We start from the raw sequence: 24,369 nt of genomic DNA, 5'->3' as shown, positions 1-24,369 counted from the left end.
TCTTCTGAAACAGAGAGGATGTCGTCTCGCTGGCCACAGCTCTGGTTCTTCTGAAACAGAGAGGATGTCGTCTCGCTGGCCACAGCTCTGGTTCTTCAGAAACAGAGAGGAAGTCGTCTCGCTGGCCACAGCTCTGGTTCTTCTGAAACAGAGAGGACGTCGTCTCGCTGGCCACAGCTCTGGTTCTTCTGAAACAGAGAGGACGTCGTCTTGCTGGCCACAGCTCTGGTTCTTCTGAAACAGAGAGGACGTCGTCTCGCTGGCCACAGCTCTGGTTCTTCTGAAACAGAGAGGACGTCGTCTCGCTGGCCACAGCTCTGGTTCTTCTGAAACAGAGAGGACGTCATCTCGCTGGCCACAGCTCTGGTTCTTCTGAAACAGAGAGGACGTCGTCTCGCTGGCCACAGCTCTGGTTCTTCTGAAACAGAGAGGACGTCGTCTCGCTGGCCACAGCTCTGGTTCTTCTGAAACAGAGAGGATGTCGTCTCGCTGGCCACAGCTCTGGTTCTTCTGAAACAGAGAGGACGTCGTCTCGCTGGCCACAGCTCTGGTTCTTCTGAAACAGAGAGGACGTCATCTCGCTGGCCACAGCTCTGGTTCTTCTGAAACAGAGAGGACGTCGTCTCGCTGGCCACAGCTCTGGTTCTTCTGAAACAGAGAGGACGTCGTCTCGCTGGCCACAGCTCTGGTTCTTCTGAAACAGAGAGGATGTCGTCTCGCTGGCCACAGCTCTGGTTCTTCTGAAACAGAGAGGATGTCGTCTCGCTGGCCACAGCTCTGGTTCTTCAGAAACAGAGAGGAAGTCGTCTCGCTGGCCACAGCTCTGGTTCTTCTGAAACAGAGAGGACGTCGTCTCGCTGGCCACAGCTCTGGTTCTTCTGAAACAGAGAGGACGTCGTCTTGCTGGCCACAGCTCTGGTTCTTCTGAAACAGAGAGGACGTCGTCTCGCTGGCCACAGCTCTGGTTCTTCTGAAACAGAGAGGACGTCGTCTCGCTGGCCACAGCTCTGGTTCTTCTGAAACAGAGAGGACGTCATCTCGCTGGCCACAGCTCTGGTTCTTCTGAAACAGAGAGGACGTCGTCTCGCTGGCCACAGCTCTGGTTCTTCTGAAACAGAGAGGACGTCGTCTCGCTGGCCACAGCTCTGGTTCTTCTGAAACAGAGAGGACGTCGTCTCGCTGGCCACAGCTCTGGTTCTTCTGAAACAGAGAGGACGTCGTCTCGCTGGCCACAGCTCTGGTTCTTCTGAAACAGAGAGGACGTCATCTCGCTGGCCACAGCTCTGGTTCTTCTGAAACAGAGAGGACGTCGTCTCGCTGGCCACAGCTCTGGTTCTTCTGAAACAGAGAGGACGTCATCTCGCTGGCCACAGCTCTGGTTCTTCTGAAACAGAGAGGATGTCGTCTCGCTGGCCACAGCTCTGGTTCTTCTGAAACAGAGAGGACGTCGTCTCGCTGGCCACAGCTCTGGTTCTTCTGAAACAGAGAGGACGTCGTCTCGCTGGCCACAGCTCTGGTTCTTCTGAAACAGAGAGGACGTCGTCTCGCTGGCCACAGCTCTGGTTCTTCTGAAACAGAGAGGACGTCGTCTCGCTGGCCACAGCTCTGGTTCTTCTGAAACAGAGAGGACGTTGTCTCGCTGGCCACAGCTCTGGTTCTTCTGAAACAGAGAGGACGTCGTCTCGCTGGCCACAGCTCTGGTTCTTCTGAAACAGAGAGGAAGTCGTCTCGCTGGCCACAGCTCTGGTTCTTCTGAAACAGAGAGGATGTCGTCTCGCTGGCCACAGCTCTGGTTCTTCTGAAACAGAGAGGATGTCGTCTCGCTGGCCACAGCTCTGGTTCTTCTGAAACAGAGAGGACGTCGTCTCGCTGGCCACAGCTCTGGTTCTTCTGAAACAGAGAGGACGTCGTCTCGCTGGCCACAGCTCTGGTTCTTCTGAAACAGAGAGGACGTCGTCTCGCTGGCCACAGCTCTGGTTCTTCTGAAACAGAGAGGACGTCGTCTCGCTGGCCACAGCTCTGGTTCTTCTGAAACAGAGAGGACGTTGTCTCGCTGGCCACAGCTCTGGTTCTTCTGAAACAGAGAGGACGTCGTCTCGCTGGCCACAGCTCTGGTTCTTCTGAAACAGAGAGGACGTCGTCTCGCTGGCCACAGCTCTGGTTCTTCTGAAACAGAGAGGACGTCGTCTCGCTGGCCACAGCTCTGGTTCTTCTGAAACAGAGAGGACGTCGTCTCGCCGGCCACAGCTCTGGTTCTTCTGAAACAGAGAGGATGTCGTCTCGCTGGCCACAGCTCTGGTTCTTCTGAAACAGAGAGGACGTCGTCTCGCTGGCCACAGCTCTGGTTCTTCTGAAACAGAGAGGACGTCGTCTCGCTGGCCACAGCTCTGGTTCTTCTGAAACAGAGAGGATGTCATCTCGCTGGCCACAGCTCTGGTTCTTCTGAAACAGAGAGGACGTCATCTCGCTGGCCACAGCTCTGGTTCTTCTGAAACAGAGAGGATGTCGTCTCGCTGGCCACAGCTCTGGTTCTTCTGAAACAGAGAGGACGTCGTCTCGCTGGCCACAGCTCTGGTTCTCGCCAAAGAGGTCTGGAACAAGTCTTGGGATAAGTTAGAGCAATTTGATGAGCTCCGATTTCAAATGGATTTTGAAGAACGCTCTCGGCTCATGCCACAACATGCCCCTGGAAGACGTACTGCTAGTTTGACGTTACTTGTATTTTTACATGCTATACTATTTTATTTTATTACATACTTATCTTTTGTCTAGCACAGTCTCTGGAGCGTAACAGAAAGAAGCATTTTGTATAAAAGTATTCTGTACTTCTGTATGACAACTATTAAAGAAACTTGAAACTTGTTTTTCTTCTCTGCTCGCAGTGTGAGATTTGACTGGTTTGTCTGATGACAGTGACCCACAGTGTCACCACCACCACGCCTTTCTAAACAACATTTTGACAAGACTTCTTGACTTCTTGACAAGACGTCCTGATCTTTTAACAAAATGTCCTGACCTTTTGACAAGACTCCCTGACCTCTTGGCGAGAGCCAAAAGAGTGGCCATGTAGACATCGTAGACCATGTAACCATCTGTACTTTGAAAATATTGAGCAATAGCCATCAGGTAATAGGATACAAATATTTAGGAATATTTATTGATTTTGAACTCGGTGCCTTGTGCTTGATTTAGACTGAACACATGCAGCATCACAGAGGCCGTCTGTGAGTCTCTAGCGTCAGCTCTGAGCTCCGACGCCGGGCCTCTGAAGGAACTGGACCTGAGCAACAACCACCTGCGGGATTCAGGAGTGAAGCTGCTCTCTGGGGGACTGACAAGTCCACAATGTAAACTGGAGACACTGCGGTGAGAAATGTCATTTCATACTTTAGGACAATACTTCTGTTGTTGATGCGTGTTTATTTGGCTCGTCTCCTCACCGTTGATTAATACTTGGGTTCATATATTCAGCTTTCCACCGGTGAAATCGTGAAGGAAATAAATTCGTCGTGATCTGTAAATAACATCTTTCAATCTTACTTACAGACTTGGTTGTTGTTGCATAACCACGGGAGGCTGTGAAGCTCTGGCCTCAGTTCTCATCTCCTCCAGCCTGAGAGAGCTGGACCTGAGTGACAACGGCCTGCAGGACTCCGGAGTGAGGCTGCTCTCCGCTGGCCTGGGGAGTCAGCGCTGTTGCCTGGAGACACTGAGGTGACTGTCGGTGCAGAGACCAAACAGCTTACAGTTTCACATACAGGGACAATAGGATGCCATAGGATAGTGCCTAAGCTTTAAATCACACATCAACAAGGTGACAAAAACATAATTTTCCCACCTTAGAAACATAGCTAAGGTACGGCCGTTTATAAATCAAAGGGACGCTGAAAAACTGATCCATGCCTTCATCTCAAGCCGACTTGACTACTGTAATGCACTCCTCACTGGCCTCCCAAAAAAATACACAGAACGACTCCAACTCATTCAAAACTCGGCAGCTAGGCTACTAACTAGAACCAAGAGGAGAGACCACATTTGTCCAGTATTAGCTAACCTACACTGGCTTCCGGTAACATTTGGAATTTATTTCAAGGTCCTCCTCTTTATATAAACAAATAAAGTGTATTATTATTATTATTATTATTATTATTATTATTATTATTATTATTATTATTATTATTATTATTATTACATGGCATACAGTATATACCAATCTACAGAATATAGGTACAGAATTGACCAGATCTCAAGCTACCGAGCTCTCTTATAGGAAAGCAAAGCTTGTGATTGGAGGGTCGAGAAAACAAGGGCAGGGCTTGAAATAGTTCAATCTCTAAGTGATAGTTGTAAAACAAGACCAGGGATAGTCAAATCTGTGTAGACACTATTTAGACATGGTCCTGTATAAGTGAATCTGCAATCTGTTAATAAAGTTTCCAATCAATCAATCAATCAATCAATGAGGAGCCTGACATCTGGGAGGAGGTGGTGCTGACAGCGAACAACAGGAACAGCACTACAGCAGTAAGCACTAGCTTACTTGTAGATGACTTTAAAATAGAAGTAAGACCGCTGAAGTTCTACTGAAGTGAAATATCCCTTAACATTTGCTCTTTGGTTGTATGTTATTAGTCTCATATAAAAATGAATCACCAGAAGTATTCATTTCTGTTTCATATTGACCATTTTTAAACTATGCAGGCTGTCAGGCTGTCTGGTCACAGAGGAAGGCTGTGCTTCTCTGGGCTCAGCTCTCAACTCCAACCCCTCCCACCTGAGAGAGTTGGACCTGAGCTGCAATCACCCACATTACCCAGGGGACTCTGGAGTGAGGAGGCTCTCTGCTGGGCTGGGGGATCCACACTGGAGACTAGAGACACTGGAGTAAGTATAGTGCCCTCTTGCTGGTCCCCTGCTATAATATGTAACACTATGCTATGCTAGCTACATATCACAGCCAGTCAAATTAATGTATATACTATAGAGAGATGAAATTAAGATAATTAATATATTATACAGTATATTAGCGTGGTGGCGCCCCTTATCGGACGATAATTCGCTTTTTATGCACTGTGAAACACATGCTGATTTGATGTGAGAGACATTGTACAAAAATGTGTATTGGTTAGATTCAGAAAATGCTTACCTAGTACATTAGCCCCTTAAAATGTTATAATTAGCATCCAATTGATCAATTTACGAGGCTTTGGAAATGATGACACACACTGTCAAAAAGTGAGCCCCCTGTTATCGGACACAGATTCTAAACATTGCAAACGGAGCCCTAATTTGTTGATTAGTTGCATTTTATTCTGATCATCTTTACAAAAAAAGCTAGCTAGCATAGTTCAGGATGTGGGAAGAATGGCTGTTAACCTGGATTGTTTAGTTTCAGTATTTTATGTCTTGTCTGAATGCACCACCCGGTGGCCATTTTCCAAAAGCTCCTCAAAGAGGGAAACGTTTTCAGAGGAGTGAATTATAACTTATATATTACATTATAACTCAAATCAATATATCATCACAACATTTGTTCCAGTTGGGGGAAACTTGCCCTTATTTGTGTGGCAGTTATTGTTCCATAATAGGGGTATGGCAGATAAGGGGGCCTCATTAGCTATATTCTTCTTACATAGATGCATTCTATAGCCCAGTACCTAAACATTAAATTCTGACCACCTAACCTGAAGTTGAAATGTTACAATTTGTCAAAACTTCAACAGAGGCTGACATTCAAATCAACATGTCAGACAGCAGACAGACACTGTTTTGACAAATTGGACCATTTCAACAACTTCAGGGTTTGCGTGTTTGACAAATAAGCGATCCGAATTTAATGTTTAGTGTGCAGTGGACTCTCCATCAAAATACTAGAACACAGTATGGGATTATATATATAGCGGACCTCTGGTTGTTATGTTGTTTAGTCCCTGAGGGTTCAAAGACAATACAAATCACCCTCCTGTCACAGTGAAAGTACAAATATTTTTGGTGTCAGTTTTCTCCATTGACTTCCATAGTACAATAAAATTGGACACGAAAGTGACTCTGTTTATCTGGTCTGAGAAGGACATGGCTTTAGATGATACTGTGTGGTAACTCCCCTTGGAGGCATGACTTTGACTCTAGGGAGGCGTAGTCTGACGTCTGACTTTAGTTTCCTATAGGGAGGTGTAGTCTGAAGTCACTTTAGTTTCCTATAGGGAGGTGTAGCCTGACGTCACTTTAGATTCCTATAGGGAGGTGTAGTCTGACGTCACTTTAGTTTCCTATAGGGAGGTGTAGTCTGACGTCACTTTAGTTTCCTATAGGGAGGTGTAGTCTGACGTCACTTTAGTTAAGGGAGGTATAGAATGACGTTACTTTAGTTTCCTATAGGGAGATGTAGTCTGACGTCACTTTAGTTTCCTATAGGGAGGTGTAGTCTGACGTCACTTTAGTTTCCTATAGGGAGGTGTAGTCTGACGTCACTTTAGTTTCCTATAGGGAGGTGTAGTCTGACGTCACTTTAGTTTCCTGTAGGGAGGTGTAGTCTGACGTCACTTTAGTTTCCTATAGGGAGGTGTAGTCTGACGTCACTGTAGTTTCCTATAGGGAGGTGTAGTCTTACATCACTTTAGTTTCCTATAGAGAGGTGTAGTCTGACGTCACTTTAGTTTCCTATAGGGAGGTGTAGTCTGACGTCACTTTAGTTTCCTATAGGGAGGTGTAGTCTGACATCACTGTAGTTTCCTATAGGGAGGTGTAGTCTTACATCACTTTAGTTTCCTATAGGGAGGTGTAGTCTGACGTCACTTTAGTTTCCTATAGGGAGGTGTAGTCTGACGTCACTTTAGTTTCCTATAGGGAGGTGTAGTCTGACGTCACTTTAGTTTCCTATAGGGAGGTGTAGTCTGACGTCACTTTAGTTTCCTATAGGGAGGTGTAGTCTGACATCACTTTAGTTTCCTATAGGGAGGTGGCGTCTGACGTCACTTTAGTTTCCTATAGGGAGGTGTAGTCTGGCGTCACTGTAGTTTCCTATAGGGATGTGTAGTCTGACGTCACTTTAGTTTCCTATAGGGAGGTGTAGTCTGACATCACTGTAGTTTCCTATAGGGAGGTGTAGTCTGACGTCACTGTAGTTTCCTATAGGGAGGTGTAGTCTGACGTCACTTTAGTTTCCTATAGGGAGGTGTAGTCTGACGTCACTTTAGTTTCCTATAGGGAGGTGTAGTCTTACATCACTTTAGTTTCCTATAGGGAGGTGTAGTCTGACGTCACTTTAGTTTCCTATAGGGAGGTGTAGTCTGACGTCACTTTAGTTTCCTATAGGGAGGTGTAGTCTGACGTCACTTTAGTTTCCTATAGGGAGGTGTAGTCTGACGTCACTTTAGTTTCCTATAGGGAGGTGTAGTCTGAGGTCACTTTAGTTTCCTATAGGGAGCTGTAGTCTGACGTCACTTTAGTTTCCTATAGTGAGGTGTAGTCTGAAGTCACTGTAGTTTCCTATAGGGAGGTGTAGTCTGACGTCACTTTAGTTTCCTATAGGGAGGTGTAGTCTGACGTCACTTTAGTTTCCTATAGGGAGGTGTAGTCTGACGTCACTTTAGTTTCCTATAGGGAGGTGTAGTCTGACGTCACTTTAGTTTCCTATAGGGAGGTGTAGTCTGACGTCACTTTAGTTTCCTATAGGGAGGTGTAGTCTGACGTCACTTTAGTTTCCTATAGGGAGGTGTAGTCTGACATCACTTTAGTTTCCTATAGGGAGGTGTAGTCTGATATCACTTTAGTTTCCTATAGGGAGGTGTAGTCTGACGTCAATTTAGTTTCCTATAGGGAGGTGTAGTCTGACATCACTTTAGTTTCCTATAAGAGGTGTAGTCTGACGTCACTTTAGTTAAGGGAGGTGTAGTCTGACGTCACTTTAGTTAAGGGAGGTGTAGTCTGACATCACTGTAGTTTCCTATAGGGAGGTGTAGTCTGACGTCACTTTAGTTTCCTATAGGGAGGTGTAGTCTGACGTCACTTTAGTTTCCTATAGGGAGGTGTAGTCTGACATCACTGTAGTTTCCTATAGGGAGGTGTAGTCTGACGTCACTTTAGTTTCCTATAGGGAGGTGTAGTCTGACATCACTTTAGTTTCCTATAGGGAGGTGTAGTCTGACGTCACTTTAGTTTCCTATAGGGAGGTGTAGTCTGACGTCACTTTAGTTTCCTATAGGGAGGTGTAGTCTGACGTCACTTTAGTTTCCTGTAGGGAGGTGTAGTCTGACATCACTTTAGTTTCCTATAGGGAGGTGTAGTCTGACGTCACTTTAGTTTCCTATAGGGAGGTGTAGTCTGACATCACTTTAGTTTCCTATAGGGAGGTGTAGTCTGACATCACTTTAGTTTCCTATAGGGAGGTGTAGTCTGACGTCACTTTAGTTTCCTATAGGGAGGTGTAGTCTGATGTCACTTTAGTTTCCTATAGGGAGGTGTAGTCTGACGTCACTTTAGTTTCCTATAGGGAGGTGTAGTCTGACGTCACTTTAGTTTCCTTTTTTTTGTATTTTATTTTTTTATTATTTTTTAAACAAACATAAACAAACATGACAACACACAATAAGATATACAAGCATTAGTTGACAGTGCACATCCAATGAAATCACCATTTAGTTAATTGTCTTATACAGGATATACCCCTAATACCTGTTATCTAAAAACCTATACACATGTGCTCTAGCTCGTACCCCCCCCTCCCGGACCCCCCATTGGATAATCCAACCATTATAAATTGTTCCTAACCATACACTACCATTATATGCTAGCTTTTATTCTCTCCACCACTTCTAACCACATTGTCATTTTGGATTAATTGAGACCCAAAATTCTTGCTGTAGATATTTCTTGATAAATCACATCGAGATATGTAAGAATCCAGACCTTCCGGCACATTTTTTCCGGTTGAAACCATTGTGATGCTATCAGCTTTTTAGCCACTGTGATACCAGATAAAACCAATCTCTTTCGCTGTGGATGTTCTGCATACTCAAAAACATCATTCAGCAGTAATACAGAGGGGTGTACAGGTATATTCAGAATTAAGAGATTTGATAATTGCTGGGTCACTTCTTTCCAGAATATCTTAACTGGTGGGCAGTCCCAGTACATGTGCATAAATGTCCCCTCGTCCCCATTTGTACATAAGGAGCATTTGGAGTCTTGTTTAAGACCCATTCTGTTCAGTCTTATAGGAGTCAAGTATGTCCTATGGATATAGTTAAGATTGATTTGTTGATGGTCTGGGTTCCTTGATGCAAGTCGAACATTTGCCCAGGCTTCTTGCCACTCAAAATCACTTTCCAGGTCTGGTATATCCCTCCTCCAAATAGAGTCTAGGTGGAGGGTTTCATACGAGGCCGTTAGTAATTGATGATACAAATCTGTGGTGTGCAATTGGTATCGTTAATGGAACACCGTGAGCCTTCAAACATGCCAATAACATAAAAATAAAAATAATATGTGGACTTGGTGAGATAATTTCTTTTTGCGTATTTCATCGAAACTACAAAAACCCTGTTCGTTGAAAACGTCTCCTAATGAGTGTATGCCTTGCTTTTCCCATCTAGGGAATCTTATAGGTTGTTTTCCAATCAAGAGTGCATTGTTATTGAATAAGGGAGTATGATTATGCCATTTATGTGGGATAGAATATTTTTTTTGTGTTTCACGCCATGTCCGGATCGCATGAGTGATTATGGGGCCAAATTTCCGTTCGCATTGCTTAATTGATAATTTGGTGTATACTATGTCCTTCAGCCTATATGGAGCTAAGGCTGAGCCCGAACCCTGTTTTTAGGGTTCGAACGTTCGCCAGGGTTTATCGAACGAACGTTTGAACGTTCGTTTTTTGTAAATTTTTTAATAAAAAAAATCTTTTATTAAATTTTTTTTTTTTTTATATATATATATATTTTTTTGTATTATAGATCCTACGGAGGGCGGCATTGCATAATCTATTGGTGAAAAAACATGTTGTTTACAGTGGTGGCTGTTCATGTAAACATGTAATTAAACAAAGCTTATGATAAACAATAGCCCTTGCACACCGCAGTCACGTAAGGGGCTAGATAAACAAAGGCATTCGTTTTGTGGCATTAACGTTATATAGTTAGTGTTACACGTTCAATAACAGATATTCACTCTTGGTCGACGGGAAGGAGAGAGGCACGCGCCTCGGCTCCTTCCACCGTCTACCTCGGAACGGGGGACGGCAGAGAGACAGAGAGACACCGGCGCGGGGGTCCCGCCGGGCTCCCAACACGCCTGCCGCCTCGGCCAGAGTCGTTTCCAACGCAACCACCTCCCGCCATGAAGCTCGCGCTCCGTGGCCGAAAAAGGCTGGTATTCATTAATGATCCTTCCGCAGGTTCACCTATGGAAACCTTGTTACGACTTTTACTTCCTCGGCGGGGAGCTAACGCTACGTTAATGCTTCTCGCAAGCAGATCAATGGCGGCATTGCCGGAAGTAAAAAAAATAATAAACGCTTGCCGATTGGTGGTAACAGCAGAGGCGGGTGCAAGCGGTGTGATGTAATTGGCAGAATCGCCTGTCATTCAATCAAAATTGTTCTATTGCATTGGTTGAGACTAGAGCTCTGGTTGAGTATCCAGCAACAGCCCGGCAGAGACCATACTGGTTGAGCCGAGCGACTCGGGGGACGTGCCGCTTCACCGTCGGTGCGCCTGCTATATTTTTTTTCACCGAACGTTCTAACCCATTAATTAAAGTCTGAATGTCAGCTTAACAAACGAACGTTCGAACGTTCGGGCTCAACCTTATATGGAGCTACTATATTTTCTTCTAAATTTCTCCAGGATACTGATGCTTGGGGATCAAACCATGTTGTTAGTGGTCTTAAAGTGTACGCCTTAAAATAGTGGTAGAAATCTGGAAATGCCATACCACCGTCTGCTTTGTTTCTCTGTGCGGTGGATCTTTTTATACGTGGTGGTTTGTTATTCCAAATAAATTTGTATGTGGAGGAGTGTAATTCTTTCCAGTAACCCTTTGGAGGGGGTAACGGTAGCATTGAGCTTAAGAAGTTGATTCTAGGTAGGACGTCCATCTTAACTATTGATATCCGTGCCTGTACTGAGTTTTTAAGTTTTGACCACCTGACAAGGTCGTATTTGATTTTGTTTTGGATTTTTATGTAATTGTGCTTCACCGTTTGGCTTATGGTAGGAAATATTTCAACTCCCAAACATCTAAAGTGTTTTACCATCGGTATCTCTTCTGGGAGGGTTATATTTCTTTTTGCAGGGGCGTTAAGTGGGAGGAAGGCCGACTTCGGCCAATTTATCCTAAATCCCGATAAATCTCCAAAGTCCTCAATCAACTTGAGAAGATGAGGCAATGCGGTGTTGGGGTTTTGCATGAACAGTATTACGTCATCCGCATATAAACTAATTTTGTGTTGTGTGCCCTTGATTACGATTGGTTCTATGGATTGGGATTGTCTTATATATTGTGCTAAAGGCTCTAATGATAGATCGAATAGTCCGGGACTAAGAGGGCAACCCTGTCTGGAAGAACGTGATACCGGAAAGATTTCGGAGGTGGTTGTGCCTGTTGTAATCATGGCCGATGGGTCTTTGTATAATACTTTAATCATATCAATGAATCCTTTTCCTAACCCCATCCTTCCTAATACTGCCCATAGATACGACCATTCCAACCTGTCAAAAGCTTTCATTGCATCCAGGGACAGCATCGCCTTAGGTGTGTTGTCTTCCTTGTTAGCATCTAGTACGTGTAGTAATCGTCTTATGTTATCAGTGATCAAGCGGCCTCTTATGAAGCCAGTTTGGTCCGGATGAATTAAAGACGTCATATGCTTTTGTAGTCTGATGGCTAATACCTTAGAGTACAGTTTGATATTGGTTCCGAGGAGGCTTAAAGGTCTGTAACTACCGCACTCGGTGGGGTCTTTGTCTTTTTTAAGGAGGACTGTTATGAGTGCAATATTGTCATTCTTATGGAAGTTCCCCTCCTTGACTGAGTATAAAATCATATTTAGTAATAAGGGACCAATTATGTCCCAACAGGAGAGGTACATTTCTGGTGGGATACCGTCTCTTCCAGGAGCCCTACCACTTTGCATTTCAGATATGGCCTCCCTAAGTTCATCTAGTGTGATCGGTGTTTCTAACTGTTTAGCGTCATCCTCTGAAAGTTTAGGAAGGTTAATTTGATTAAGATATGTGTCCATTTTGTTTTGATCGAAGGTCGTTTCTGATTTGTATAAGTTGGAGTAGAATTCTTTGAATGTCGTGTTTATTTCTTTGGGTTCTGTAACAAGTCCTTGTTGTGTTCTAATGGTAGTTATATCTGCAAATTTTGCGTTGACTCTTAATCGCATAGCTAATAGGTGACTTGGTTTGGAACCTTGGGAGTACTGCTGTTGTCTTGTGCTACGTATTTGCATTTCAGATTGTTGTCTGTATATGGCGTTAATCTCTTTTTTTAGTATATTGATTTGATTTTCCAGTCGAACCGAGTTGTTGTATTGTAAAGAATTAAATAACGTTGAGTAAAGCGTTTCCAGTTCAGCCAGTTTTGAGCATCGATTCTTGCGTATTTGGGAGGAAAAGCTATCAGTGAAATCCTTGATCATTCCCTTTGCCGATATCCATAATATTCTGGGGTCCTGCACCGAATTCGCATTCATCCGTAGGAATACCGTAAGAGCTTCTTTGATTTGTGTAATGAATTCCTTGTTATTAAGCAGCATCGTGTTAAATCGCCATCTTGGGGCTCGGGATGATAGTATACCAAATGTTCCTTTTAGGAGTAAATAACAGTGATCTGATAATGCATTGGGTATCATTTCCACATCGTAGTTATCAAATAGTCTCGGGGATGTAAAAACGTAATCTATTCTGGATAATGGGTTATGTCTCGCAGATCGACAAGAGTACTTCCGGGTCGTGGGGTTGAGTGATCGCCATAAGTCATTTACACCTGTAATCTTCGCACTTTCGTTTCCTATAGGGAGGTGTAGTCTGACGTCACTTTAGTTTCCTATAGGAGGTGTAGTCTGACGTCACTTTAGTTTCCTATAGGGAGGTGTAGTCTGACATCACTTTAGTTTCCTATAGGGAGGTGTAGTCTGACGTCACTTTAGTTTCCTATAGGGAGGTGTAGTCTGACGTCACTTTAGTTTCCTATAGGGAGGTGTAGTCTGACGTCACTATAGTTTCCTATAGGGAGGTGTAGTCTGACGTCACTTTAGTTTCCTATAGGGAGGTGTAGTCTGACGTCACTTTAGTTTCCTATAGGGAGGTGTAGTCTGACGTCACTTTAGTTTCCCGCACGCTCCACCCGTATAGGGATTTATTAGGGATGTTCGATATTGGCTTTTTTACCGATATACCGATATTGTCCAACTCTTAATTTCCGATACCGATATCAACTGATACCGATTTTACAATAAATAAAATAAGAATTAGTTCTTACTTGCTTGGGTAAGTAAAGGTTAAATAAATGTGAAATTTGAAAACCGATACCGATATTTTCCGATATTACATTTTAATGCCAATATCGGCCGATAATATCGGTAGGCCGATAATATCGGTAGGCCGATAATATCGGACATCCCTAGGATTTATCATTGGGAAAATGTATTATCGGTTACTGTAATAATTCTGCCTCATGAACATTGGCAAGCTTTCACTTTTTGCACAAAATGAGAATGAAAATTGCACTTCTATCACTAACTTTATTGATTGAGCATTTCTGGTTGAAATAAAATTATACGTAATTATTTAACGATTAATTGCGAATAGTTTCATGTTGAGCTATAGATTGTGGATGAATACACACAGAAAGGTACACCGTGCCAATGTTCATGCTTTATTTGTTTTAAACGAGACGATTTATAAATGTGTCCATTGGAAATACATTGCAATTTCAAGCGAGGTGGACCGGCCACGTGTAGCCTTTTTACATCGCGTCCGCATTTCCGGGTTCCCGTTTTGCGCTCTGATTGGCCGCTGACCTACGCTAGTACGCCCCGATCGCTATGAGCGTAGCAGGAGTACGGACGCTGAAATCGAACAGCTGTTTCCGCGAGTACGCCCCCCTCGCTATGAGTGTAGCAGGACGCTCCGTGTTCATAACCATTCATCTCTAAAGCTAACCACTATTTGTAAAAGCCACAACCACGTTACCATATTTGTAATAATGTAAATCATTGTGTCGTTGTACATATTGTGTATACAACGTGAGTAGCTAACGTAGCTTAGCTTGATAGCCGCCGTTCTCGAAACCTAACAATGCCCGATCTAAAATGGTTCTCTCCTCTTTGTATACCTTTGTCCTTACAAGTATTCTGCCAGGGAACTTATGGACTCCTCTTCTCAGACCTGTGGGGCAAAGCACTGCACACGCATCATGTTGATACGATAGCCCCTTTAGCTGCACTAACGCTGTTGTTGTTAGCTTACATGCTAACGTGAATGCGATCGACCATAGCATTGTGGCTAGGCTAGCTACCTAGTACCGCTAGTTGAATGGATAAACGTTATTTAACATTGCAGAATGTTATTACTTATTACTATTGTCGTGTCCATAAGTTCCCTGGCAGAATACTTGTGAGGACAAAGGTATACAAAGAGGAGAGAACCATTTTAGATCGGGCATTGTTAGGTTTCGAGAACGGCGGCTATCAAGCTAAGCTAAGCTACGTTAGCTACTCACGTTGTATACACAATATGTACAACGACACAATGATTTACATTATTACAAATATGGTAACGTGGTTGTGGATTTACGTTGTATACACAATATGTACAACGACACAATGATTTACATTATTACAAATATGGTAACGTGGTTGTGGCTTTTACAAATAGTGGTTAGCTTTAGAGATGAATGGCTATGAACACGGAGCGTCCTGCTACACTCATAGCGAGGGGTGCGTACTCGCGGAAACAGCTGTTCGATTTCAGCGTCCGTCCTCGTGCTACGCTCATAGCGAGGGGGGCGTACTAGCGTAGGTCAGCGGCCAATCAGAGCGCAAAAAACGGGAACCCGGAAACGCGGACGCGTTGTAAAAAGGCTACATGCGGACCGGCCGGAAACAACAATGACGTAACCACTACACTTCCCTATAGCCCAGGAAGTAACCACTACACTTCCCTATAGCCCAGGAAGTAACCACTACACCTCCCTATAGACCAGGAAGTAACCACTACACCTACCTGTAGACCAGGAAGTAACCACTACACCTCCCTATAGACCAGGAAGTAACCACTACACCTCCCTATAGACCAGGAGGTAACCACTACACCTCCCTATAGACCAGGAAGTAACCACTACACCTCCTTATAGACCAGGAAGTAACCACTACACCTCCCTATAGCAGGAGAGGGAGATTCTTCTCTGTACTTCCCTGAAATCTGAGTTGCATGTGTGATGTCACTAATAGGTCTAATTTATCATGGTCCGTTATGTGGTAACTTGACACCTTTAGCCTCTGCAGACACAGAATGCTCAGTAGGTATTGATATGTCTTGAAAGAATCGAAGCTGCCAACTTGGATTTCCTGGTAAATATCAATTGGTGCTTATTGCCAATTTTCATATTCATGGATCCTTGCATTCTCAATGAGGGTAAAGGAGTAGACCCATTTCAGAAGTGTATTTGAGAATTTGCTGGAAAGAAAACACTATTGCCCCCTTTCCCTAGCCCTCTTGATTGTGAAGCGACCTTGGGTTTCCTGAAAGGCGCTATAGAAATTAGATTTATTATTATTATTATTATTATTATTTATTATTATTATTATTATTATGCATACAAATTGTTATTCAATATAGAAAATAGAGGGGATCTTTAAATGATGCTCATCAGGGAGTGATGAAGAAACAGAGCATTGACGCCACAATAAAATAAATGTATTTATTTACATCTATTCTCAATAAAAAATATTATTTCAATACGTTAACTATCTGTTGTCCTGCTTGTAGTTTGGATCACGGAGGAGAACACAGGATTCCTCATCTGCTGACAAAATGTGAGTATTTGATAAACAACAAGGTGATTGTGCATGTGTGTGTGCGCGCGCACACACACACACATACACTTGTGGAATCTTATTTAAAATACCTTATTATTATATTGATGATGGTGCAGTGGTCATCACTTTTGGACCAGCACCGAACCCGACTTTCTGTGTGGAGTCTGCATTCTCGCCGTGTTCACGCGGGTCTCCTCTGGTTTCCTCCCACACCATGAAATACATGCATGGTAGCTCGGTAACTCCTGCCGTCGTCCTTCACCAAGACACTGGCATTAGAACTGGAGTTGGTCTCCAGGCAACGCACTGTGGCTGCCGATTTCTCCTAAATAGTTAGGATGGATTAAATGCCATATGACTGTCTGCCTATACGGTGTTTATACATGTATAGCTTTGATTTGTCCCTGTACACTGTTTTTTATAGATGCACGAATGCCTAGTGAGTGAATGTACAGAATATGTTTTAAACTGTTTTAATATTAGCTTTAATATCCTTCTATTTTTCTGTTTCTTTTCTGGCTTAAACATCTAGCCCAGGGGACTACAACTGAAAACTAGCAACCCTGCTAATGTTGGCATATTTACAGTTTTTAATTTGTATTCATTTATAAATGTATAAACTGTTGATTGATATGCACTGTCCCTGATCAAATAAACTGAGTAAACTAAACTAAACTAAACTAAATACAGAGAACAAATTCTTGGTATACTGTATGTAAACATGTACTTGGAGATAAAGTGATTGTAATGGTTTTCCCTCCCAGACGCCTGTGAGCTCACACTGGACCCAAACACGGCACACAAGCGCCTCTCTCTGTCCGAGGACGGCCGGAAGGTCACGCGAGGAGGGGAAGATCAACCGTACCCTGACCACCCGGAGAGGTTTGACCACTGGCAGCACGTGCTCTGCAGAGAGGGTCTGACCGGGCGCCGTTACTGGGAGCTGGAGTGGAGCGGGAAGGCTTACCTAGGCCTGGCGTACGGAGGGATCGGTCGGAAGGGAGTGGGCGAGGACTGCCGGCTCGGATTCAACGCCAAGTCGTGGTGTCTTAACTGTTACCGGGACAGCTACACGGCCTGGCATAACGGGGAGCACGTCGACATACTGGTCCCCTCCTCCGGCTCCAGCAGAGTGGGAGTGTATGTGGACTGGCCTGCAGGCACGCTCTCCTTCTACAGGGTCTCTGACACACGGAGACACCTCCACACCTTCCACTGCAGCTTCACCGAGGCTCTCTACCCTGGCTTTGGGTTCTGGTTGTCTGGTTCAGTGTCCCTGTGTCAGCTCCCAAAGGCTGTTGTGTGAGGAGCACCCATATGTTCAAGCACATGGACACAGACACACGCATGGACATATATACTATACATTCAGTGCTAGACTAATATGTAGCACTGAGCGGCACAGGAAGTCCTTCATTCCGACAGCCATCAGACTTTATAACGCATCACTGTGCCTCACTGCATCACTGAGCACATGGGTGACAGTTACCATCTTCCTGGACTTTTACTTTTAAAACAACATTGTTTAATATTACACTTACTGTAGATGTATGTAGGCTTATTTTTATTCTTATTCGTGACTTTGTTTCGTCTACCTAAATGTTTACCGTTTACTGTGAGCGATTTGTAGTGCAAAATTTCCTTCGGGATGAATCAAGTATTTCTATTCTATTCAGACACACATACACACACACAACTCACCTTTAAACAGGTTATTGTGGTCAAGTGTTACACCATAAATAGTAGCCCTACACATTAATTTCATGATTGGGAGAAAGGCTGGACCCCATCAACATCCAACGGGTCTGCCATGGAGAGAGTCAGCAGCTTCAAGTTCCTCTGTGTTCACATCACCTGGGCCCTCACCTGGGACCTCACCTGGGCCCTCACCTGGGCCCTCACCTGGGCCCTCACCTGGGCCCTCACCTGGGACCTCACCTGGGCCCTCACCTGGGCCCTCACCTGGGACGTGCACCAGGTGGTGAAGGAGAAGAGGCCCTCACCTGGACGTGCACCAGGTGGTGAAGGAGAAGAGGCCCTCACCTGGGACGTGCACCAGGTGGTGAAGGAGAGGAGGCCCTCACCTGGACGTGCACCAGGTGGTGAAGGAGAGGAGGCCCTCACCTGGACGTGCACCAGGTGGTGAAGAAGAGGAGGCCCTCACCTGGACGTGCTCCAGGTGGTGAAGGAGAAGAGGCCCTCACCTGGGACGTGCACCAGGTGGTGAAGAAGAGGAGGCCCTCACCTGGACGTGCACCAGGTGGTGAAGAAGAGGAGGCCCTCACCTGGACGTGCTCCAGGTGGTGAAGGAGAAGAGGCCCTCACCTGGACGTGCACCAGGTGGTGAAGAAGAGGAGGCCCTCACCTGGACGTGCACCAGGTGGTGAAGAAGAGGAGGCCCTCACCTGGACGTGCACCAGGTGGTGAAGAAGAGGAGGCCCTCACCTGGGACGTGCACCAGGTGGTGAAGAAGAGGAGGCCCTCACCTGGACGTGCACCAGGTGGTGAAGAAGAGGAGGCCCTCACCTGGACGTGCACCAGGTGGTGAAGAAGAGGAGGCCCTCACCTGGACGTGCACCAGGTGGTGAAGAAGAGGAGGCCCTCACCTGGACGTGCACCAGGTGGTGAAGAAGAGGAGGCCCTCACCTGGACGTGCACCAGGTGGTGAAGAAGAGGAGGCCCTCACCTGGGACCTGCTCACCGGCCAGGTGGTGAAGAAGAGGAGGCCCTCACCTGGACGTGCACCAGGTGGTGAAGAAGAGGAGGCCCTCACCTGGACGTGCACCAGGTGGTGAAGAAGAGGAGGCCCTCACCTGGGACGTGCTCACCGGCCAGGTGGTGAAGAAGAGGAGGCCCTCACCTGGGACGTGCTCACCGGCCAGGTGGTGAAGAAGAGGAGGCCCTCACCTGGACGTGCTCACCGGCCAGGTGGTGAAGAAGAGGAGGCCCTCACCTGGACGTGCACCAGGTGGTGAAGAAGAGGAGGCCCTCACCTGGGACGTGCTCACCGGCCAGGTGGTGAAGAAGAGGAGGCCCTCACCTGGACGTGCACCAGGTGGTGAAGAAGAGGAGGCCCTCACCTGGGACGTGCACCAGGTGGTGAAGAAGAGGAGGCCCTCACCTGGGACGTGCTCACCGGCCAGGTGGTGAAGAAGAGGAGGCCCTCACCTGGACGTGCACCAGGTGGTGAAGAAGAGGAGGCCCTCACCTGGACGTGCTCACCGGCCAGGTGGTGAAGAAGAGGAGGCCCTCACCTGGACGTGCTCACCGGCCAGGTGGTGAAGAAGAGGAGGCCCTCACCTGGACGTGCTCACCGGCCAGGTGGTGAAGAAGAGGAGGCCCTCACCTGGACGTGCTCACCGGCCAGGTGGTGAAGAAGGCACAACAACGCCTCCGTCACCTCAGGCAGCTGAAGACGTTCTGCATGGGGCCCCGTATCCTACTGGCTCCTACAGAGGCATAACCCGAGAGCATCCTGATTGGATACATCACCGCCTGGTACGGTGGCCCTCACCTGCAGAGCACTACAGCGGGTCATGTGGACGAGCCCAGAACACCAGTGGCTGTGAGCTTAATCCAGGATATAATATACAAGGAACAACGGACAGTGTGTCAGGAAAGCCCACAGGATTATCAAGGACCCCAGCCATCGAGCAAACGGTACCATAGCCTCAAGGCCCAGACCCTCAGGGAGGGTTTTTATAACACCAACGACTTGCTACCTGCACACGCACACAAAGCTGCATTCACACCAGATACAATTGATTATATTTATTATATATTGTTATGCTATTTATTGTTTTTTGTATTGCCGTCGCCGCTGTGAGGATAAGGAACCAAACAAAGCTTTTCACTCACCTGTTCAGACCATGTGACAATAAAGTTCTATTCTATTCTATGAATTGAAAATGGGGGACCCTGATGTAAACAAGACGAACGTCTTTCTCTGGTCTGCATCCCCTTAACAATTGTGTGTATTGAGTCGTACTGTATTGTACCCATTCTGCAATCTGTTAAATAAAGTTTTCATTCATTCATTCATTCATTCACAGTTCCATTCTATTCTATGAGCAGTCCAAGAGAGGGCCATTGGCCCTCAATAGGTGAGGCTATTGTCTTGATCAGACAATGGAATCTTAGATTCTTCCACAAAGAAACAATATCTATATATTTTGTGGTGTACTCGCTGTAGTCTATATTCAACAGACCTATACTTTGACTACTTATACGTAGCGTTGTGCAATATGTATATTGTTTACATTCAACAGACCTATACTTTGACTACTTATACGTAGCGTTGTGCAATATGTATATTGTTTACATTCAACAGACTTATATTTTGACTACTTATATGTAGATATGTGCACTACATCTGGCATATATGTGTACAGTTTGACCTTATGCTCATTTCATATTGCAATGAAAAACTCCAATAAACAAAGTTTTGGAAAAAGAAAAGATTCTTCCACAAGTGCATTGTAGTATACAGTATAGCATAACTACATGTATATATAGAGTATATATAAGAAAGCTATATGAGAAAGCTATGGACTAAATAATGCTAAGCTTGTATTGTATATGCTAAGCTTGGTAGGCGACATGCTGCTCTTGGGGACATCATTAGAGAGCACAATGAATGTTCCCATAGCGACGCAGATGACACGCAACTGTAGGCCTACTGAATTGCTGCTGAACCAAATTATGCTGCAGCTATTAACTCCATTAGTGCCTGTCTTTTAGCAATAAATAAATGGATGAGCAATCAAAACTAAAATCCTACTAGTCGGCCCTATAACAAAAAGAGAAATGCTGCTGAATAATACACGGAAACGTACTCCTTGGATTAAAGCTGAAGTCTTGGTGTTATCATAGATGGTGTCCCACACACACAAGGTGACAAAAACATCATTCTTCCACCTTAGAAACATAGCTAAAGTATGACCGTATAATCAAAAGGACGCTGAAAAACTGACCCATGCCTTTATTTCAAGCCGACTTGGTTACTGTAATGCACCCCCCCCCCCCCCCCCCCAAAAAAAGAAAACACGGAGAAGCAGCTCATTCAAAACTCTGGAGCTAGGTTATTAACTAGAACCAAGAGGAGAGAGCCCTAAATGGAACAGGACCAAGCTACATTGCCAATACTCTTGTCAACTATGTGCCCCCAAGAACACTATACGGTCATCTACTACTGGTTTATTGAAGATTCCCAGAAGCAGCCAAACAAAAATTGGGGATGCAGCCATTGCTAATTAATTACACAGCTATAGAACACCCTGCCTATGCACAATAAATATTTTCAAACGTAGGCTAAAAACAATTCACTCTGTCCTCTGGACCTGGTGGTGTTGTTGTCCAGCAGGGGGCACTCTGTTCTCTGGACCTGGTGGTGTTGTTGTCCAGCAGGGAGACACTCTGTCCTCTGGACCTGGTGGTGTTGTTGTCCAGCAGGGAGACACTCTGTCCTCTGGACCTGGTGGTGTTGTTGTCCAGCAGGGAGACACTCTGTCCTCTGGACCTGGTGGTGTTGTTGTCCAGCAGGGGGCACTCTGTCCTCTGGACCTGGTGGTGTTGTTGTCCAGCAGGGGGCACTTTGTCCTCTGGACCTGGTGGTGTTGTTGTCCAGCAGGGAGCACTCTGTCCTCTGGACCTGGTGGTGTTGTTGTCCAGCAGGGGGCACTCTGTCCTCTGGACCTGGTGGTGTTGTTGTCCAGCAGGGAGCACTCTGTCCTCTGGACCTGGTGGTATTGTTGTCCAGCAGGGGGCACTCTGTCCTCTGGACCTGGTGGTGTTGTTGTCCAGCAGGGGGCACTCTGTCCTCTGGACCTGGTGGTGTTGTTGTCCAGCAGGGAGACACTCTGTCCTCTGGACCTGGTGGTGTTGTTGTCCAGCAGGGGGCACTCTGTCCTCTGGACCTGGTGGTGTTGTTGTCCAGCAGGGAGACACTCTGTCCTCTGGACCTGGTGGTGTTGTTGTCCAGCAGGGGGCACTCTGTCCTCTGGACCTGGTGGTGTTGTTGTCCAGCAGGGAGACACTCTGTCCTCTGGACCTGGTGGTGTTGTTGTCCAGCAGGGGGCACTCTGTCCTCTGGACCTGGTGGTGTTGTTGTCCAGCAGGGAGCACTCTGTCCTCTGGACCTGGTGGTGTTGTTGTCCAGCAGGGGGCACTCTGTCCTCTGGACCTGGTGGTGTTGTTGTCCAGCAGGGAGACACTCTGTCCTCTGGACCTGGTGGTAACAATGCCCCTGTTACAGTGATAGGGACACCGTATAGCTGCGAGTGCCGTCCTTCGGATTAGACGCTAAACTGAGGTCATGACTGAATGGTCGTTAAAGAACCCAGGACGCCTATCGCAAAGAATAGGAGGTTCCCCGACGTTCCTGGCCAAATTCCCAATCAGGTCTCTGACATCAAGGCCACCTAATCATCCCTTCCCCTTAATTGGCTGATATCAATCCCTGTCTCCTGAGCCGTTCAGCCAGTGCGTAGTGTGATGTGTGCCGGGTGCCAGTGTATGGCAGCCATTGAGCCTGTAGCCCAAGGTTGGGTGCTACCAGTGGTGGCGAATTTCCACCCTACATTGTGGAGTGCTTTGAGTGTCTAGAAAAGCAATATATAAATGTAATGAATTATTATTATTATTTAATGCATTCTGCCACTTTGCACTTACTACATGCACACTGTGATTATTGTATTTTATTGTTGTTTATGCAGCTATCTTATGCTATTTCTGCTCCAATTCTGGCTCTTGCTTCAATATTTGTATTGTTATTTTCTGCATTGCTTTTATTCTGTTTATTTTCTTGTCATTTTAAGTATTTTATGTCTGTAAAGCACTTTGGGCTGCAATTCTTGTGTGAAAGGTGCTATACAAATAAAATGTATTATTATCATTAAGGAGTTGACAAGTTTATTATGCACCGCATACACGCGACTGAAATAATCATCTCCGCAGGCCGCTCTGCCACCCTGACAGAGATAATGAAGGCATAAACACGTTCTTTGAGTTGAATGGACTCTGTGCAGGCCCTCTGATGCATCATTCTTCCACATTGCCCATTAAGTTCAGTTAATGTGCAACTCGTTGGGCATTATCCCTTACAATGACCAGCTCACAAGTTGCCTATGTGACATATTATGTATCTTTATTATTATTTATTAAAGGTGACATATTATGTATCTTTATTATCATTTATTATAGGTGGCATATTATGTATCTTTATTATTATGTATTAACTCATTCAGCGCCGTTCACGCATATATACGCGTTTGTCCGCCAATCGAATAACGCCGACCTCGTATATACACGTTATTTGATTGTTATTTATTTTATTCGCTATTTCCATTCATAAATCACCCAGGAAGGCTGTGTTACCATATGCAATGTGTCTGAGATCGCAAAGGTCCAATACCGCCGCCTGGTGGTATGCGTCCGATGATCGCACTTCCTTTGTGACTGTGTATGACTCTGTGTATCATTGAAATTCCTCCGGGCAGAGTTTTCGAGTAGCCTGGACCAAGGGGTATACCCGATCGCATTGAATCGCTTTCGGGACGCCCGATTCATTATGCTGTGGGGGGTTATGGTGTGGGCCAAATGGACATACGATCTAGCAGATGGCAATCAAATAATTGGAATATTCTTTTTGGAATCTCATCGGCCACAGGTAAGAGCAATTTAACGTCAATTTCAGCTTGGTTGTGCATTGTTTTCATAGCCATCGCCCTGATCAGTGTATGCTGTTGTACTAACGAATGCCGTTATTGACAATCAATTAATCAGAAATGACCCCCCCCCCCTTTCATGGAACATAATATACCGATCATATGCATTTGAATTTTTTATTGTAGCGTGTATAGGGACGAAATGCCAATGAATTAAGTATAATATGCGCCACAGCTATAATACTAGCCTCCCAGGAATTACCTTAAACTGATCTAAAATCATACTTATATTCACCACAGTATAAATGGGAATGTATATGGATGGAAAAAATATTCCTTTTTCACATCTTGAACGATAGATACTCGATGTCAAATGGGCCAGAGTATTGCATATATAGCTATAATATATAAATAGTTATAGCCCTGCAAACAAGGTGAGCGACTCCCACCGTTTACAGCGGTGGCGGTAGCTACTACAGGATGAGGCTAATCCGTGGCGTCCAATGAGTTACGATATAATAGGTAATAATAAAACATAGAACAAAGTGCAAAGAAATAATGGTGATAGTGATAACGGTAGTGAATGGCAGGATTCAATCAGACAGTAGTAATAGTGATGATAGTGATTTATATTGTAACTGTATTGTAACCTGCACT

The 24,369-nt window shown here is 45.3% G+C and overlaps 1 protein-coding gene across 2 annotated transcripts in view; it reads left to right on the top strand.

Moving 5' to 3' along the window:
• Nucleotides 1–18,164, top strand: part of LOC311232928 (NACHT, LRR and PYD domains-containing protein 3-like) — a 27,400-nt gene extending 9,236 nt beyond the window's left edge. Inside the window, exons 6-10 of one of the 2 annotated variants that reach the window (XM_084319759.1) lie at nt 3,193–3,366; nt 3,547–3,714; nt 4,702–4,884; nt 15,999–16,045; nt 16,813–18,164. In XM_084319759.1, the coding sequence (XP_084175885.1) occupies nt 3,193–3,366; nt 3,547–3,714; nt 4,702–4,884; nt 15,999–16,045; nt 16,813–17,354 (1,114 nt within the window). In that variant the 3' untranslated portion in view covers nt 17,355–18,164. The remainder of the gene's footprint in view (nt 1–3,192; nt 3,367–3,546; nt 3,715–4,701; nt 4,885–15,998; nt 16,046–16,812) is intronic. The other variant, XM_084319760.1, reaches the window with a different exon arrangement.
• Nucleotides 18,165–24,369: the final 6,205 nt, after the last annotated feature.

The sequence above is a fragment of the Notolepis coatsorum genome (assembly GCF_963971535.1).
Source record: "Notolepis coatsorum genome assembly, chromosome: 8".
Classification (NCBI taxonomy): domain Eukaryota; kingdom Metazoa; phylum Chordata; class Actinopteri; order Aulopiformes; family Paralepididae; genus Notolepis; species Notolepis coatsorum.
This window is presented reverse-complemented; position numbering and strand designations above follow the sequence as displayed.